Here is a 19,910-nt window from a genome sequence, read left to right as displayed (position 1 = left end):
ACATATCTCAATACAGTTGTCAGACCTAGAAGCTAAACGGTGCTTACACAACAAACCCAACTGCTACATAAAATGTAAAAGCATCAATTATTAATACCTTGCATACACTTACAGGTTTGTGATACGGAGGAGGACGCTGATGCAAATACACTTGGAACTGAACCTTTCCTTCAATATCAGCCGCTCGCGAATCCAAGTTTGATTGCATTTAAGTTCGTAAAGCAATCGTCTTCAAAATGGCGTGAACAAAGCACAAGGCTCGAACTATACTTCTGTGGTACAGTTGTATATATGAATTGTACGCCACTTAGTCTTCAAATGCTCATCCTTGGGCAGATGAAAAAAGTTTGCTTTTGAGTCGCACTTCAGAACACAGCGTCTCTCGTCCGTCGCCATGATGTTTCTAGTTTTTCACTGGCGTCTTGGAGCGCAATTAGTGGGTGTATCGTATTCAAATAACTTGCAAGTTGACGTCATCTAGTCAGAGAAAAAGCTTCGGTCTTCTAACGATTCAATCAGAGTCGACTCTTACTTTTGAAAGACAATAACTTATATACGGTGCACTGTCATATTTTTCAAACTTTGCAGGATGTTTTTGTTCACTTAGATCTATGTTACACACTACATGAAAGGTAAATTTCAAAAATTCCATGAGGTGCTCTTGAAATGGTGTAACGTTATGTCTTAATATGGCATTTGGAAGATATTCATTGTTCAATGTGCGTTTTATGAGGAATTAAGTTTTTGTTGGGTTAGAATTTGGAGTATGTTGGTGGAAAAATGACCTGCATCATTTAAGTGAGTTAGTTTTCCATTTCGTAGTAAGTGTTAAAAGTGAAGATAAGTAAGATAAGTGTGGCAATAGACGCCAAAAATGCAGCAAGGGATTAAGAGTATCATTTCGTCCTGCTTTCTGACCTTTCTCACAAACTCCCGCTCTGTTTTCCTCTCTGTTGGAGTGTAGGATGAGAAGGACTTCAGGGATAAGCTGTCACCTATCTTCATTGCACTCAACTTCAGCCTGAACCCTCAAGCCGCGGCAGACAGATATGGTTTGCGGCCCATCCTCAACTACCAAACAGCAGAGCTCATCGAACAGAAAGTACATACATCTAATGCTGCAGATATCTCACAATGCTTTATTTAAACAAACTGAGGTTTTGCATGGAGCGGTAGGTTCTTCTGCTGCTTTATGAAGAGATTTTCAAAACATACATCTGGGATGTTCTCCAAATTGTCTGGAAAGCCATTTGAGAGATGAAGGAAATGTGTAGCGTGTACGGCAAACGACGTACGGTGTACGACTCCTCTGTAGAGGTGTTTGTTAGTATAGAGGGTTAATAGATTTCTGTTTTTTTTCTGGCGGGTTCTCATGGGCCATATGCCATCTGTTTAGCTTTAACTTTTTGGGTGGTAGTTTTCTCTCAGTAGTTATTAAGACCGTGCTGAACACATGGGCCGCACTGACCATATGCAGAATCATTCTAATCAGAGGTCTTGGAAACATTACAGATGGAACGATCTTCTAAACTTTCGCTTATTTAAGCCAAAAAACTAAGTGGAAGCCCTTTTATTCATGATAAATGAGAGTGTTCTTTATAAAGGAAGGGAAAATCATTTAAAAGTCCATTTTTTTTTTAAATTCTAATTTAAAAGTCATTTAAAAAACACATGTGCCAAGTTTTTAGAAATGTACTTTTTGTATTCACACTGGTTTTATATTGTTTAAAACAAAAACATACTGTTTTAAATAACAAAAAAGTAATAATCATAATAATAAATTATTCTTATCATTGTTATTATTATTATTTAAGTAACTTATATTCTTATAGAGTATAGCTATTTAAAAATATCAACAATAATCTTTGAACAATTAAAAATTAAATAATTACTATTAACAATGTTTTTTATATTATTTAAATGTAATTATATAATATCGTATAAATATATAAATACGTGTTTAAGTCATAATAATAATAATAATAATAATAACAACACAATATATATTATATAATACACAATATATTTCATATAAGTACAAATATTACATAAATATACACAATATTTAAAGCAAATTATAACAATAATAAAAAATAATTGTATTATTATTTCAATTATTTTCCAATAAAAAAATAAGAATAGTTTTACTTTCACAGACCTTTCTTTTTTAAGAATTAGTGGAATAAATTAATAAATGTGGGGCAAAAAAAAAAACACATGGTCTTTATTTTCAAGGGACTGTAGATGTAGATGTTTTGGAGCTCCTTTGATAAATGTTGTGAGTGATCCCTCCTGACACCCTCCCAATTGTTGACCCAATCATGCTGTTTTCAGACCTTGACACTTCCGTAAACACTTTATGGTGGTTTTGCTGGGGATCAACTTGGACATATGCACATGTGACCCTCTCTTTTATCTCCGCTTGGGCTTCTAATTGTTTGGTTGCTCCAGTGATCCCAAACAACCCTCTTACAGAGCTATGGAAAGGGCTGGCTGCCCTTATCGATTGTAATTAGAGCTCAGCAACTGCTGATTACAGGGAAGCCACTTTGCCCTTTCTAATCTCCCTATTCTATTTTCTTATCCTCATCGTCATGTTGCGTTATCCTCGCACATGTTGGAAATACAGTGTCAGGTGGTAGCAATTGCCGCGGCACCACTTTCCCTGTTTCTTTATGTTTTAGAGTCTTTCATAAATTGTATAAAGATTATCTCTCATTAATGTGTGTGCTTTATGTGATGTGTGTTTTTTTTTTTTTTTTTATATTATGTGAGATATATATATATATATATATATATAGTTATAGTTGAGTTGGGTGGTGTTGCGTGCAGCTAGCATGCGGTTCAGGGTCGGCAGCCTCTGATGTGGATGTTGGTGGCAGATAGAACAGCCATATGGGTACAACCATAGCTCTTTATCCCTTCAAGTGAGCTCTATATGTTTTTGAAGCCTGTACACATCTGCTCTTTAAACCAGAATTAATTCAGTAGTGTTTACTAATCTGAAACTTTGCCTTTTTTAGGCTGAGGAGTGTTTACCCATGTAAATGGTAATGTTTATATTAATTTTGTACGATGGTGTATTAGGTGTCAGTATTCACATGTTCATGCACTAATACTTGACCTAACTGAATGCACTGTTTATAAAGCAGCCGGCCGATGCTGTCTGCTGTTTACAAATATCTTACGAGTGCTTTGCTAGGATTTTTAGAAAAAGCTGTTTCGTAGGAGTTTGTGTAGTTTCATAGTGTAAGTAGGGTTGATATTTCATAGGAATTTGTAAGTGTGTAAAGGTTTATTGGATTTTTTTTTTTCTGTGTGAAGTGCCTTGAGATGTTTAGTTGGGATGCTGGTTCTGGGAACTGTGTCTAAAAATATGCTTATCAGGGCGATGGCGCCTGCAGCTGGTATCCTTCATCATAGGGTATCATGTCAAATCTCTAAAGCTTTTCTTTTCAATACATTTAAGCCTACCACCAATTTATAAAAAATCATTTTAATTCAAAAATTAAAAACATTATTGTCATGCACTGCATTTTTAAAGTATTATGGAAAAAATTAATAGATCTGGAAAAAAATAAGTCTTTGCATTTGCATATAACTGTAGATCTGTCTGGCTTAATTTTGCTAATTGATGACTATAATCTCTCAGTAATTTACCTTAATGTTTTTCTGGCTTGTGTTCTAGGCCCAGATTTTATTGGACTGCGGTGAGGACAACATCTGCGTCCCTGACCTGAAACTCTCTGTGCATGGGTAAGATGATTAGCAAGGAATGCAAAGAAGAAATAAAAGCCTGGGGTTTAGTGTGCTTGTTGCAAAGTTTTCAGCAAAGTCACGTATGAAGTTAAACTATTTTAGGTACGAAAAAATGAGTAATGGCTATTCCAGCTACTGTTTAGATTAGATATTTGGATAAATATACGTGATGAGTCACAGCTTTTACAAAGTCTGGACAGAGTGTTCCCAGATGAGATTAGTGACACACACACACACACACACACACACTTGATGAGTCACACACACACACACATGTGTGTGTATATATAATGTGGAAAAAAAGGGGGGGGGGGTATGTATGAGGTGGTTGTTTTTGTTGGCTGGAAAAAAAAACTGCATTGATGAAGCAGATAATTTTGGAAAATGTGGGGGTTGGAAAACTGTGGCCCCCTTTTCCCTGCAGTTACAATTGCAATTCCCTGCAGTTGATTTGTACAATCTGTGAGATATTCTCTCTCTTTTATACACAGATTTGTTGTATTCTTTGACTGCAAAAATATGCCTTACCAAAAACCATACAGATTTGTTGCATTTTTCTTAGGTCACAAATTTATGAAACTATGGAGGGCATTAATTATCTCCACTGAGTCTTTGGATTTTTTCGTCATCCAACAAACAGAGGGAATAGTATGTCTTGGAAATTCACTGGAGGGGTTATTCTATAGGAGAGAATGTGAGAATACATCTAGACAACTATACAGGGACGCCTCGGACAGCATGGCTATTCTTTAGTACAGCTGTCAACATCTGCTTCCCAGGTCCAGGTTTCAGTCAAATTCACTTTTATATTAAATAATTTCCAAGTGATTATTAGAACTTACCAGTGTTGATTTGTTGGAAATATCGTGGTATTTATTTTGAGTAACCATTGAATGCAAATCATGACCTCCTTGCGACATGAACCCAACCTCATATGTGCCATCTGGAGGGGGTTTGTTATGAAAGTGCAGCTAGTACTGGCTTCCACATAGGTTCGAGTCCCCCACCAGCCGAGTGCCAGCGTTTGAATTCTGTGCATGCCGCTTCCCCAGCATGGCTTTACGTGGCCAGGCGGTAATTGGAAGCGTCTGTGTGGCCCTCACATGGAATTTCTCATTGTGTCTGAGATGTAGAGAGAAAAGAAAGCGGGGAGGGAACATGAAGGAATAGAAAAAAGGCAACCATACGTAATGTTTCACAGTCTTTGTCGTTGCATGTTGAACTTTATAGCTACAATGGAAATTAGGGGTTTTTAATAGGAAGTGTGTGTACAATGCAGGAGGAAGCGCTTCCTGTTGGAAAGATTTGAGTGACATTTTACTGCTAGGTCAATGTCCTGTGTGCTTAATACTTTAGAGCTAGTATAAAAACTACTACACAGGTTTTAAAAGGCCAGTTAGTGGTGTTTGTTGATGCATTGACTTAAACAGTGTTTGTGTCAAAGTAGAATTTGTAAATTTGCTCTTGACCCTATATAAAGTAAATTAGCCACCAATGGAAGAGTTTTATGTTTTGTTCACTTTTTGGTTCCGCAGGGACAGGAAGGAGGTGTACATGGGCGATGACAACTCTCTGACACTGACTTTAAACGCAAAGAACGACGGAGGCGGAGCGTACGAAGCCGAATTGTATGTGGTCTTGCCACCAGAGGCCGACTACAGCGGAATAGCCCGGAATAACGAGGTGAGATATGGAGACCCTCCCTCCAGGTGCTGCCTATTACACCATTAACTCCTACATGTGTTCAGCATTTCAGCTGAGAAAGACCTTGTTCTGTTACTTTGATACTCAAGAGAAGACGTGTTTTTTTTCATTAATGGAGACATGTGATGAGAAATTCTGTAGTGAGGCTAAACTTGTCAGCGTTCGGTATATTAATGTAGTAGTTTTGGGGTCCATGGAAATTTAAAAGAAATAAACATCAATTTGTGTTTAAATTATATTAGATTTTACAAAATATTTGTATTACTATAAACAATTAGAATAATATTTTTGCTTGATTATATTTTTGTATTATTTTTGTTATTTCCATGATCGATCGTCGTTTAAATTAACGATCAATTAATCGATTAATCGTTAACCATATTGCTGCAAAATGCGTCTATTGCAGGCACGCAGTCACCGGCATGACAGGATGTGGAAAAGCCACACACACACAAAACGCTTTCTCACTTGAATTAAAGGGGTTTTAGTCTGAATTAAATGCTAGTAGCAGGACTGTAAAATGAACAGATGTGATTATGATCATTTGATAAAATGAAGAGAGCAGCGCGCGCCATATAGCCTACGTTTGAGGTCATTTTAGTTTGTTGACTGTTTCCCTGCACGGAGACCGCTGAACGCGCCTCTTTAAATGGTTTTGTGGTGCTCGTTGTTGTATTTTAAAACACAATTGCAATGTTTTCAACTGAAATTATGGTATTTAAAATAAAATTATCCCAAACGTAACTGTGGCGCGCGTGTGGCTGCGCTGCACATTAAGTGAACCTCTTCCATCGGCGCTGCTGCACCAAAACACAATGTTGCTAACATTAATTTGATCCTGCTGGATTCTGTCCTAGAAAATGTCAAGATTTTAAATTTTTGCATTCCGTTAGGCCTATTTGTTTTTTAAAAATCCGGCATAGCTACAGTGCATCAGATCGTGACAGTGCATGTGTATACGAGGACGAGCAAGCGCGGATTGGAGGTTATTGCTCATGTCTCATTCGGCACAAATCCAAATGTTTCCATATTCGCAATGCATTTTAATGTAAAACTATTATTTATAATGTAAACTAGGCATGTACTTTACACACATTCGCATATAGACGGAAAATATCCTCTTCATATGAGCAAAAACGTCATTGGCATAACAGCAGAGTGAGCCGGTATACTACGGTCTATTAAACTGAACAGTGTAACCTTTTAAATGTTTTAGTTGACTATTTTATTTTGATAATGAACAGACTGCTGCGATGTAAGTTTGAATCGCTAGAATATACGTGTGCAGCAGGCTTCGGCGCGATCGAAAACAGCTGAGACATAAACGGAAAAAACAAAACGTCTTTTCAAGCAGCCGGTAAAAAAACAAAACAAAACCTTTTCCGCAAATGTGTTTTCCTTTCATTTGTGCGCACACAATAAAAACAGAAGGTTTCTGCTCTTGTAAAATAAAGCAAACAAACAGAATGCTTGTCATCCTTTTTCTTTTTTTTTCCCCCGTGAGCTTATGGAGCACCGCCACACTTCGGTTTTAAATCCGTTATCTTAATTAAGTCAGATATATTTAGCATATTTAAAATAAAAAAAAAAAAAAAAAAAAAAATTATGAAGACAAATTGTTATTTTTTGTTGTTGGCCTATTACTTAGGCTGCATAGGCTATACATTTTCCTTAAAGCATCCCATTTTGTCCCAGGGCTTGAGAACCTCTGCCCTACTTACTGTAGGTCCATGCAGAAACTTGTGAACGATGCTTGTTGTGGCGTCACCGTTTAGTGACATCAGTGAACGCTCCTGTAATTGTCTGTGTAGGTCACACAGCGCCTATTAATCGCTGTTTTGAATCCAGCAATTATTTATTTACAAATTATAAGCTCTGGCTATGACAAGTGTGGTATAAAAGCTTTGTTTATTAGAGGAATAATAGGAAAATGTTAGATCGCGAGCATGCTTCTGGATGCCGCTCGAGCCATAGCCTTTATACGCGGCTTTGTTCTGGTTTGCCGGTTGGGTCACGAATTTCCACAAATTCAGTAACATATAGGCATTGTTTCTTTTCCTAAATCTTCACAGTCTAACCCTCTAATTTCGCAGGTTTATTTTATTATATTTCACTTTTAATAACTGTTTTCGCATCTCTTACTTTGGTAAACATGAAGGGAAATTAAATATTTCATGAATTAAGAATTCGTTCGATTTATTTTGTTTCCTTATTTCACTTAAATCATGAGCTACTTAGGGAACAAAATTAATGAAAAATGGACAATTGCCACAAATCAATAAGTCACAGGAACGAATTAACAAGTTGTAGGAATGAATAACGTTACTATCTGTCCTGTCACTGTGTCCCGCAGCCCTGCAAAGCGCATGATATGAAACTATTATCTGATGAAATGACTTAGTTACTACATTTCTATTGCTTTTTATGTTGAATAGCTTTTTTGTTGTTTCTATTTTAATGTACTTTAAAGTTTAAATCACATTAAAAGCTTAATTTGTACATTGTGAATGAATGCTGATGCTTTTATATACCGTCACCGTCACTCACAGCCGCTCGCACGTGTTCTGCGCATGAGCCGCGCGCAGCCCAACATTAAATCGGTTAACCGACCATCGACAGCCTTAATCGATTGCATCGCTTATCGACAATTAATCGATCATCGATTAATCGTTGACATCCCTTCGATTGCATCGCTTTTTTACAATTTATTTGTATTAGTTTAATCGTTTAGAATAATATTTTTGCTTTTATTTGACTTATAATATATTTTCCTTATACAATCTAAATCAGTCTTTATATAAGAAAATCTATAGAATACTTTATATTTTAAGAAGAAGGTCCCTTGCAAGAGGATCTTGGGAATCACAAAGGATTAACTTTTCTTTTAATGAATTGCTTATTTTGAACCATAACACTGTGTAAGGAACATTTAGATCAAAAATGTAGCATTCAGCAATAGTACCACAACTGGTCTGAGCAGGTCAAGACATGAGTCAGGGGTATGAGTTATCATTCTGTGTGTGTGTGTTTCCTGAAATTTACTGGTCTGTTTATCTGTTTCTCTGGACAGAGCCTGGCCCAACTGACCTGCAGTTATGAGACGGAAAATCAGACCCGCTACCTCAGCTGTGACCTGGGAAACCCCATGAAATCAGGCACCAGCGTAAGCACCTAACACTCTCCACACACACTTTTATCATGTGCAGTTAAATCTTACTGCTTTTCTAGCATTTTTGAGAATTTAAAAAATTATGATTATGATCCAATTATGATTATGATTTGAAGAGTAATGGAAATGAGTAGAATCTTATGAAGTCATGGAAAGTACATTTCTATCGTGAGTCTCTATCTGCTGATCTATTGATCTACTGTTATAGTATATGTAGTTATAGTTTTGCTCAACTCTTACATTTTTCATTGACTAGAAATTGCTTTTTGTGTGTGCAGTCTCTATAAAACAAGTTATGATTATCCAGTTATCCTTTCCCAGTATTCACCAATGCCTGGAAAAATGTTAGTCAGCTCGTAGTGTTGTCTGGGGGTTTTTTTGAGGGCTGTTTTGGATTTTGGACAAGCAGGAAGTCCCCATCAGTGATGCAGGAAGTGACAGTCATTTTGGCTGTACCCCTTTAGAGAGTGGAGTTCCCCTCTCTAAAATGCCACTGTGTGGAGGTGGAGGGACCTTTGGCTGCAGAGATGGAATATAATTGGGTGCCTGTTCAAACTGTTCCGTCTATGTCTTTCCAGACCCTGTTTCTTTCTTTAGTCAATGCAATGCCGCTCTCATTAGTTCAGGGCAGGTTATCTAGGTGTTTTATTCAGCAATTTTATTATTAACGCTATTTTAGCTCATTATTTTTGGATTCCAGGACCACCAAAGATGTTCCTCGTAACAACTGGCCTGTATATGTAATTGTATCTCATGCAATGAGAAATTCAGAAGTCACACCCACCCCCACGCACACATGCATGGACACCCACACCCGAATTCTCACACACGGAGTTGAGGGAAAATGAGAGCTGCTCGTATGGAGTCTTATTGCTAGAGTTTGTGTGCATGTGGTGGGAGCATAAAACCACAAATATAAAAGGGAGGCTGGAACTCCCATGCAGCCTGGGGTTGCGTAGGGGACTTTAGCATTTTAGGGCATTAACAAAGTGGAGTGCTTTTGACAGTGCACCTAAACATGACTGAGATGAATGAGAGAGGATACATTTTAGTGTTTCCACTTGTGTTTTTTGGATGGAATACAGGAAAGGAACATTCCACCAACCTCAACATCCATTCCGTTGCTATGGTAGTGCATTATGGGGGATTTGTGTGTTGCAGAGAGTTCTCTTGTGTAATTCTTGGAAAGCTGAAATTCAGTATTGTGGCATTGCTAATATTGTTGACTCCTTTATGAGAAATTGCTTGCATTTCTGTCATTTTGGGGGTGTTTGTCATTTTGCATTTATTTTAAATAATTTGTTTTATTTTCAGTTATGGGCTGGACTGCGATTCACAGTACCACGTCTCAAGGACACACACAAATTTGTGCAGTTTGACCTTCAGATACGTAGGTATGAAACTTGAAACCAATGCACACAGCTTAAATTTGTTTTTGTGTTTTGTTTTTTTTTTTGTTTTGTTCTACTTAAGTGTCTTTAAAAATAAACATTCACACTATCTATAGACAATTAAACTATACTGTAGCAAACATTAATAACTGTTTAGTACTTTTGCATAGAAAACGTCATTGTTTGAATTGGGATTTTTTTTCCTTTATTTATAAATAAGAAATATATAAAGAAATATATAAAAAGGAAATCTTATATAAAGAAAAAATATATATGATTGCCTATACAAAATTGAATTATTTATTTATTTAAATATGTATTTCATATTGGCCATCATATACATTTTTAATTATAAGAGAGACTATTATGATCCCTGATATTTCATGCACGTGCCTTTAAAGAGGCTTTAGTATGCTCTTTAATAAGCTCTCCATCTCTCCATCTGCAGTAAGAATGAGAATAACTCCCAGAGTGAAGTGGTCCCTTACAAGTTGGAGGTGGTGGTCCGATCAGATGTTATTCTGCAGGGGTGAGTTCACATGGAGAACCCATTTATAAGCACTTCACAAGACCACAGCTCTTCTGGAACTCTCACTAGGAAGCTCGTCCTGTTCCTTCGCTTTTTCATTTTCCTGTCTCTCTTTATCTCTCATTTTACAGTGTCTCCCGACCAGACAAGATCTTCTTTCCTCCACCGAACTGGAAGTTGACCAAGAATGTGATGGTTGAACAGGATGTCGGACCCTCCGTCCAGCACACTTACGAGGTGAAGACCTTGTTTTGAGTTGTTCAGTTGGACTTGAAGTCAGAGAGGACTGTCACTGATAGGAATCCATAGTTAAAGCTATCTATTCCTGTGGTGTAATTATGGGATGTATGGTTTTGCCTAGCAACTAGCAGTTACATTTGCAGTGTTTTAAATGTTAGCCCTGTCTGCTTTTTTAAGCTAGAGACATTTTCATGAACTGCTTGTTAAAAAAAAAAAAAATTATTTAATTCATATTTAATCTCTTTACAAGCAAAAGTAAAATAGACTGTCAATGCAACACCATAGACAGTCAAGAGTTGTTTCTTCATTGAAAACGTGTTTGTATGCAATTTGTAATTGTACAATCAGAGACCTTTTTAACTTATTTTAATTTAATTTAATTTTATGAAATGAACACACAGGTCACTGAGTCCATTTCATGTCAGTCAGTTCCTCTAATTGCTGCTTGCAGTTTGGTTTTTTTAATATGACACATACATTCTGCTAGGGTTTTGCTGATGACTCACGTAAAACTTGCACATGGAGAGGTTGTCATGGAGAATTTCCAAAAGCTACACAGAGGTCCTGAAATAGCACAAGGCATCAAGCCATGCTTTTATGATGACCAGAAAGTACAGAAACACCTGTGGAGTTGCTTTAGCAGCACAACTTAATCTTGTGGTTGTGATGGCATATTATGTAATCGTGAAAATGACAAAGCAGCAACCTTGTTTTTAAACTGAAGAGGTTGAGAGGATTATGACATAACATAAACTTGACTCATATCTCTCTTTCTCTGTCCATTTCTCTTTCTCAGTTGGTGAACAACGGGCCGAGCCGCATCAGTCACACTCTACTGCAGCTCAAATGCCCCATGAGGCTTCAAAGCAACAGGTTCATTTACCCGGTGGAGGTCACGACGGAGGGCCCTGTTAACTGCACCACCCACAACATAGTCAACCCCTTGAACCTCAAGGTAAGAAGCTGTGGGTTAACTGCAGGGCAGAGATTTAAACAGCGTATGAACTGACAAAATTAAGACTTGGGTGCTTTCTGTCATTATGGTCTCAACTTTGATCTGTCAGGCTTTTCTTTTAAAGCACCATTTATGGGTGAACTTGCCTGGGTCATATTTCACCCATAATGAAATATGAAACATCCATCCATTCATCCATCCATCCATCCATCCATCCATCCATCCATCCATCCATCCATCCAACCATCCATCCATCCATCCATCCATCCATCCATCCATCCATCCATCCATCCATCCATCCATCCATCCATCTCATTCATCCATCCATCCATCCATCCATCCATCATATATATAATTTTTTAAGTGTTTTTATTCCATGTTTTTATTTGTAGTATTTGTATTAGCAGTATTTTGCTAATGCTAATTTTCATTCAAATAAAGTCATTGTATTAAACTGTAAAAATTATTACATTATTTATATAAATTATTACATTATTAAATTATTTATTATTACATTATTTATATAAATATATATATTATGTATTCTTATAGGGATGTGAAACTATAGTAATTTCTGCTGTTAAAGGGATACTCCACCCCAAAATGAAATTTTCATTTTGGGGTGGAGTATCCCTTTAAGACATTAGAGATGGGCACACATAAGACATTAGAGAGTCACACGCAGTCATCTGAGGAGAGAACAGATGTGCATCAGAACATCATGAACATCATTAAAAGCAGCAGAGCTTGTGGATGACAAGCTAAATTTAAACTTAAGGGACATGCGCTGTCAGTAACACCCAGTTTGTCCCGTACAGTTACATACATATGCCCAACACATGCACACACCACCCATCCATCCATATTACCTAATATGTACTTTCTTAGAGCCCACCCTGTCACTCATATAGTCCCACCCAAGGGCCTTAAACCAGCCTTTGATCATCTCATCTATCTCTGCTTCCCTTCGTGCTTCACGTCCCATTGCTGTCTATGTAAACACAGCCATCAGCTCAATCAGAGCTCTTTTTGAAAGACCCCCCTACAGTATCTTTCTCTGTCTCACTCTAGGGTTATACAAATGATAAGAAAAAAGTGTGGGTCATGTGTTATAAAAGAATAATGAATCTTATAAAATCTATTGATTATTCTGTAAGTCACAGTGGTTTGTATACCTCCGTCTCTCTCTTTTGGGCCATCTGATGGACACCCTCACCAAATCTGGATGATTCGTAACACAAAACTGCTATTGCATCTGGGATTGTGCAGAATTTCTCCCCCAAGTGGTTGTTTGTTCAGTTTCTCATGCCGTTTAGGGCGTGTTTCTTGGTTTTGAGGAGTGTATGGCTCTGCACAATGGAGAAGTTGAGTAAAATTCGGACATCTGTTGCAAAATGCCCCTTGTGTCCCACATGATGTATCCTTCCTGTTGAGCTCACGGCTGAATGTCTGTGTTGAGTCAGAGGGCGTCAGTACAGACTGAACTGTGATGTCAGAGTCCACAATGTCCAAAAGGGTGGTGAGTTTCCACTTCATGTCCTCTTCCCTTTTCTTCTCTCTCTCTCTGTAGCTCCAGCAGTCTTCTACCGAGCAGCCTCCTGTACGAGAACACCACATTGAGAAGAGGGAAACGCACAAGGGCGAGCTGTCTCAGCTGACCAATCTGGTGAGATTTCTTTAAAGTGAAGAAAGAAAGAAAGTCAAAACACACAACGAAACATTTGCTCTGTTCTGGGATTTAATAAGCTGCCTACATAGGGACAAATGAAATAAAACCTCATAAGTGAGTGATTTAGGCAGCAAAGTGAAAAACCCTGCTAAAACATTTTAAACTAGCATAAACTGGTCTGTTGGCTGGTTTTAGAGTGGTTTTGGTCACTTTTCAGATGGTCAGACTGTTAACACCAACTCGGCCATGCTGAGAGACCGTCTTAAAGCAGCCTAGGTCAATGCTTTTGCTTTCACTCACAAGAAGGTGAAAGTGTTCTTCCAAGAAAGTTTTGAATTATGTTTCAAAAACCGGTGATGTAAATAATATGGGAGGAAAAGCTATATATCATTGCTTTTGCACTTTTTTACAAAAGTTTTGTGTTCCCCTGAGAAACTTTTGTGAGCAAATACAAAACTGGTAACAGAAATTATATTAAACTATATTTCAAGCTTTTGTGAGCAAACAAAGCTTCTTGTGGGAACGCAAAAGTTTCAGAATGAATGAAAAGTTTCTCAGGGGGATTGAAAAAGTTGAATTAAATTGAGTTATAATCCAAAATGGTGGTAAAAATTTGACATAAATGCATTCTGGGATTACATTCACCTTGAAAGACACACACAATGCTGCCTTTGAATTTGGCCAAAACTGAATAATTATGATTTGTACCTTTTGGAACAGGCTTTGCATCCAGAATGCCTTGCCTGCTGATGATGCATTAAAAACGGTCTAGATAGGCTGCTCACTAGGTTTTGGAACGCATTTACTGAGTCCTGGAAGGTCAACATGAGTCATTTGCTTTGGGTAAAATGCAAATGTTGAACAAACACATCTAATTCAGCATTCTCACGACCTCTGATGGAATAAGACCTTTCGTTCACTAGTGTAGTAACTCAGAAGGTCAAGTCATACAGGGTCAAAGATCTGCTGTGACTGATTGGCTGCCATTAAAGATGTTTTGCTTGGTTGGTTTAGGTGTATATGTGTGTGTGTGTGTGTGTGTATGTTTATTTTTGTGTGCTTGCATATGTGCGTGACCATGTGATAGAACATTAATGACCTCATTACTCTCCAAAGTGATGGGTCTGCTGAAATGTCCTTGCTCTACCCTCTAATTTCCCGTTCTTCTCTGCGTCATTAACCGCTTCAGCTAGCACTTCTCTCAGACAGCAGCTGATTGTGTCGTCCAGCTGTAGGTAGCTTGCTCTGTACCTGACCAAATGAAAGAGGGCTTTGTCGCCTATTGTGTTCAGTCGTCCACATTTATCATCTCTTGCCTGATGACGTGTTCCTAGAGGCCCATTTATTTCCTTGGCCTGCTCCCTTGTGCTTATTTTTATGAGGGAGAACAGGAGTCTTTGTTCACACGACTTAGTGAACAGTGAAGATGTGTTATAGGATGCCAACTTAGGTTTGGATAAGATGATAAAAAGCTGGTATACTACAAGATAAAAATTTACTTGATGCAAAATTAATCAAGTATATTATATTATATTATATTATATTATATTATATTATATTATATTATATTATATTATATTATATTATATTATATTATATTATATTATTGGCAAATAGTTTTTTTGTTTTAACCATTCAGATATCATTCAGTAATATTTAATGAATATTTAATGAGCACATAATGTTTAATGAGTATTTACATTAAAACATGTATTATAAATAAATCCAATTTTTAATTTTATATTTAAATTAGACTATTTTAGTTTCCATATCTAATTAAATTGATAAGAAACCAAAAACACAAGTTAAAGTAGTGTCTGCTGTAATGTTTCAAGTAACTTTTGTGAAAATAACATGAAAATATGGGTGAAATGTTCTATCATTCAACGTAACATATTTATGTAAAAATTAGAAAAAAACAGACTTATTCTGACATGTAATTTTGGTTCTAAGTATGCCTGACAAGATTGTTTGATATATGTACTTTTGTTACACTGAATGACATTTTAGTGGGTGTCTTCTGTAAATCATGGTAAAAAATGTATGATAGTCATTATTTTTTTGCTTATAAAAAATACATAAATATATTTTTTCTTAAAATTTAAACAAAAACATTTAGTTGTGTGTATGTGTGTGTGTGTGTGTGTGTGTGTGTGTGTGTATATATATATATATATATATATATATATATATATATATATATATATATATATATATATATATATATATATATATATATATATATTAATTGTGTGTGTTTGTTTTTTTTTTTGTTAATTGTGATTGTTCATTTGACAGCACTAATATAAATGTGTGTGTGTGTGTGCAAATTCCAAATGTTGAAGTGGTCTCCTAATGAAACGAATGTACAGGGATCCGATGATGTATGTGGTAATGTACAGCTTGTAAAAAACCAGTGAGCTAAATGTTATTGCGTCAGATGGTCGGAATTTGGCTTTAGGCAACTGTAGGCAAGATTTTACAGTCCTGTGACTCTACCAGTGATCTCCCACTAATTTGAAGCAGTTGATGCCCAAGACGTTAACATTAGGTCTTTTGTCATCGCCGTTGGCTCATGACGTGAATGTCTGTCTCATGGCCCCATCTCTCCATCCGGATCTTCACATTCATAATTATTTTGGGGTTTTTAATTAACGCTTGTGTCCCACATGACAAGCAGGCATGCTGTTATGCTGATTTTATTCATTTCTGCCTGGAAATTTAATTCACATGCTCTGTGTTTGTTTAAAGAATTGTAACATTTCAGTGTTATTTATTTAAATGACTGCTGTTATGAAGGGTTTGTAATGAGTTATGGGAGGTGCTGACATGCAGTGTGATGAAATACTTCTGTAAATTTCATTAGGTTGATTCTTTAAACTGATCATTATTAACTCTCTCTCTGTTTTCTGTTTTTTTGATGTCTTAGTCTTGCTCCAGTGTGGATTGCTGGACTCTAAAGTGTAACGTTGGCCTGCTGGAGAGAGGGACTAGTGCCATACTGCATGTTCGCTCACGAATCTGGGCAGAAACATTCATGGAGGTGAGCAGAAAACCTTGGTGCCAGCAGTCCAAAGCTGTCGTCTCTAGATTATTACTAGTACTGTAATAAATGCAAAGCGTGGCTTGTACAAGCTTTCATACAGCCAAAATTCAGATTCCAAAGTCTTAAATAAAAAAGCTTGCTGACCTGTCTGTCTCATGATTACACTGATTAATTATAAAAAAGCGTGGCTGTGTGTGGCGTGGTCACTACTAAGTGAGCTAACAGAGTTTGTAAATGTCCGTTCATGTACAGTATGTTAAAGAGAGTCAGATGATATCTCCAAACAGGAGCTCTTTTGAGAGACGCCTTACATGCTCTCTGCAGTTCTAGCCAATACAAAGCTTATAAGTGAGTGCATTGAAAATACATTAGGAGAAATTCTGAGAGCTCAGCAGACTGGAATGTCAGAGGGGTTTTGTGAGTAGCAAAGCCGGACTGAAACACTGGGATTCAGTGGAACAATACTGCCCCCATCTGGATGCATGTGAGATTGTTACATAGAAAGCCTATTCAGTTCAGAACTACCAGTCACATTCTAATGCACAGCCAGTTTTACATGTTATTTATTAAACTTCTTTTGATCCTTCTTTCTGTTATTGATGTTCTAGATGTGTTTTTTATGCTTTATTTGCAGAATCCTTATAAAACCTTTATTTTGGAGTGCCTTGCTAGTTACAAAGTGGAAAAGATGCCATATGCCATTTTGCCAAAAGTGACTCCTAGTGGTGCTAAAAAGGTAAGCCTCATACTTTACTCATCTAATCTAATTCATGTTCATCACTAGACATAATCTAGTTGGTTTGTATTAGTTAATTCATCCACTGATCTTCATCTTCTGTCTGTTACCTGTAGATGGTCACTCCTGTGGTCTGGAATAAGCCAGACAGTACGTATGCTGTTCCTCTGTGGATCATCATTCTGGCTATTCTGGCCGGTCTTCTACTGCTCGCACTGCTGATCTACGTCCTCTACAAGGTCAGTGTCTCCAGTTTTGATTTCTAGTCAGGCTTGATAATCTAGTTGGGCTAGCTAATCATGAAGCTAGTCATGAAACAAGTTTGCAACCATCAGTAATGTAACTAGTAGCTAATCATAACTTAGTAGCTTGTTACTAATTGTCTCCTTCTCTTCTTGGTTCCTGTAGCTCGGCTTCTTCAAGAGAACGCCGTACGGCACAGCCATGGAAAAAGCCCAGCTCAAACCTCAGGCTGCATCTGAGGCCTAAACATTCAGAAAACACGTCCCGAAGAATGTTCTTAACCAGAGGCCATCCAAAGAGAGGTTACTTGCTGTTTAAAAAAACCCCAAAAACAAAGAAAGACTAAACTGCAGTAAAGGAATACGGAGGAAAGATCACTGGATCTTCACTGTACTGCACTAGATCACGAGACCCTGAGGACTTAAAGCCAAATGAATGTTTATTTTATGTTATCGTTTTTCCTTGATGTGGGTTTCGATTTTTAACCACCACCTATAGCCTACCACTCACAAACAGATCTTAACCAAAGCTCAGGATCACTTGTCTTGCCGGGCAACCTGCTAAAGGAAAAAATGGCAGCAAATCTACGGATTTTGCCCAAGACCGACACAATCTGCACTAATATTAAGAGTTTTAACATTTTCACTGAGTTTTTTCTACTTAGTCCGCAGCTGCTCATGTGTTTCAGATGGATAAACAGCATCTGCAGTATAGCATTTTACATTTTTAGCATGTAGGTTTACACCAAAACAAATCTTATATGCAGTATTTCACAACCAACCAAAGATATTGATACAGGTTTTGCTCATTTATTGTGCTTTGAGAGTGAGAATGAGGTAGTTGGATACCTCACCGTGGACCATCATCTCCACTTTCCTGCTGTCCTTTTCCTTTTTCTTTTTATGAAGATTTTTTTGTTTTGTGGTTTCTAGTAGAATGGGTTTTCACTTCAGATGAGATGTTTTTGCTTTGTGTCTTTCGAGGAAACCAAGCCAGGTTGGTTTCGCTCTCAGGTGATGCCGCGGAAAGGATCGAGTGACTCATTTCTGCGGAAAACATTGTCAGGATCCTTCGCGGAAGGCGATCGTTCTTCCCTACTGAATGTCAGCCATTTCTGTCCTGTTATCTTAGTAGTAACAAGTGACAACGTTGCCTTAAAAGTCATCTGGGACTCAACTGGATCCGCGCCGAGTCTATGAAACCTCGCCGATGCCTTGAAGCAGAGCTGTGCTTTGCCGTTACGCTTACAGACTATTGGGTCAAAGAGCGGAAGGGTCATCCCTCCGAATTTCTGTGGGTGAACAGAGAACCACTGTGGGTTTGGAAGAAGATTTCCGCAAAGTCTGTTTGTCAGTGTAAAATGAACTGACTCGCAGACTGAAAGCAAACCTCTTCCAAGGCAGCAGGCCTCATCCAGGGACTGAATGTTTGAAATACACCTGTATACTTCTTGTTTTGTATGTGTGTCTTTGTGATCATCTGCTTGTGTGCATTTGGATGTGAAGATATGAGTTTTTTTTGGTTTTATGGATTGCCACAGTCAGTGTAGAAATGCCTCCGTACATCATGGTGCTGAAGTGGCCGAATCAGACAGGAAGTAACTACAATCACCCATCGTGAAACTCCTGTTTAACCGAGCCACCTAGAAAGGGAAAGCAGCTGGAACTGTGGGATGTGTAGGAAATCTGTATGGAAGTGCAATATTGTTTTTTTTTTTTTTTTTTTTTGTCATGTGCATATTAATACTTTATTTTAGTGAAGTTCTCAGAAATAAGGATTGTTTGAAGACAACACCCAGTTTGAGGGTTGAAATTAGCCCAGATGTTTAAATAATTTAAAAAGCAGTGTAATGCTGTAGTCTAAAAAATACAGAAACATGACTCAATTGCCAAAAAGGTCCAATAATCTTTTGTCAAATTGAAATATGTCATTTAAGACATGATTTGTCTGTCTGTCATGGTTTACTAATTAAATGTGGTTATTTGAATTGGTACAAAATCAAATAACTGACACAGACTCCACTTGAATCCTTAGTAATGTATTGTACAAATAATTCATTCCTCCAAAAGTTCGATTTTAGTTTTGAGATTTTTGTATTTTAAGCGGGAGGAAACCCATGGGTGTGTCTTCATTATTATTATTTTTATTTTAACTGCCCCAAATCCCCGTTTATGATTTTGTTTCAAGTTGTAAATATGTTTGGTGAGGAGATTATTTTAATTTTCAGCTGATACTGATCTGACGTATTTCATCGCCCCATATTGGGGAGAATCAGAGGGATGTTCAAGTAATTATTTGTATTTACAGTTTGCATTTTAAAATAAATCTTTCAGTTTTTTTTTTTTTTTTTTTTTTACAAGTTATGGTTGAATTGTTTTTCCTTTTTCGATCATTTAGCATGCTTAGGAAAAATAATTTGGAGAAAAAATTGGAATGAGAGATACTAAGTGGATAAATAATTTTAAACCA

General features: G+C 37.2%; 1 protein-coding gene across 1 annotated transcript in view; it reads left to right on the top strand.

Moving 5' to 3' along the window:
* LOC109048350 (integrin alpha-5-like) overlaps nt 1-19,787 on the top strand; it is a 49,250-nt gene extending 29,463 nt beyond the window's left edge. The window contains exons 20-32 of the mRNA XM_042713982.1: nt 965-1,102; nt 3,689-3,756; nt 5,295-5,442; nt 8,534-8,626; nt 9,947-10,026; nt 10,472-10,552; nt 10,684-10,789; nt 11,589-11,747; nt 13,318-13,413; nt 16,346-16,459; nt 17,097-17,198; nt 17,315-17,437; nt 17,607-19,787. Of these exons, the coding sequence (XP_042569916.1) occupies nt 965-1,102; nt 3,689-3,756; nt 5,295-5,442; nt 8,534-8,626; nt 9,947-10,026; nt 10,472-10,552; nt 10,684-10,789; nt 11,589-11,747; nt 13,318-13,413; nt 16,346-16,459; nt 17,097-17,198; nt 17,315-17,437; nt 17,607-17,687 (1,389 nt within the window). The 3' untranslated portion in view covers nt 17,688-19,787. The remainder of the gene's footprint in view (nt 1-964; nt 1,103-3,688; nt 3,757-5,294; nt 5,443-8,533; nt 8,627-9,946; nt 10,027-10,471; nt 10,553-10,683; nt 10,790-11,588; nt 11,748-13,317; nt 13,414-16,345; nt 16,460-17,096; nt 17,199-17,314; nt 17,438-17,606) is intronic.
* Nucleotides 19,788-19,910: the final 123 nt, after the last annotated feature.

Source organism: Cyprinus carpio, chromosome A23 (genome assembly GCF_018340385.1).
Source record: "Cyprinus carpio isolate SPL01 chromosome A23, ASM1834038v1, whole genome shotgun sequence".
Taxonomy (NCBI): domain Eukaryota; kingdom Metazoa; phylum Chordata; class Actinopteri; order Cypriniformes; family Cyprinidae; genus Cyprinus; species Cyprinus carpio.
The sequence above is the reverse complement of the archived record's forward strand: the minus strand, read 5'-3'. Positions and strand labels throughout refer to the sequence as shown.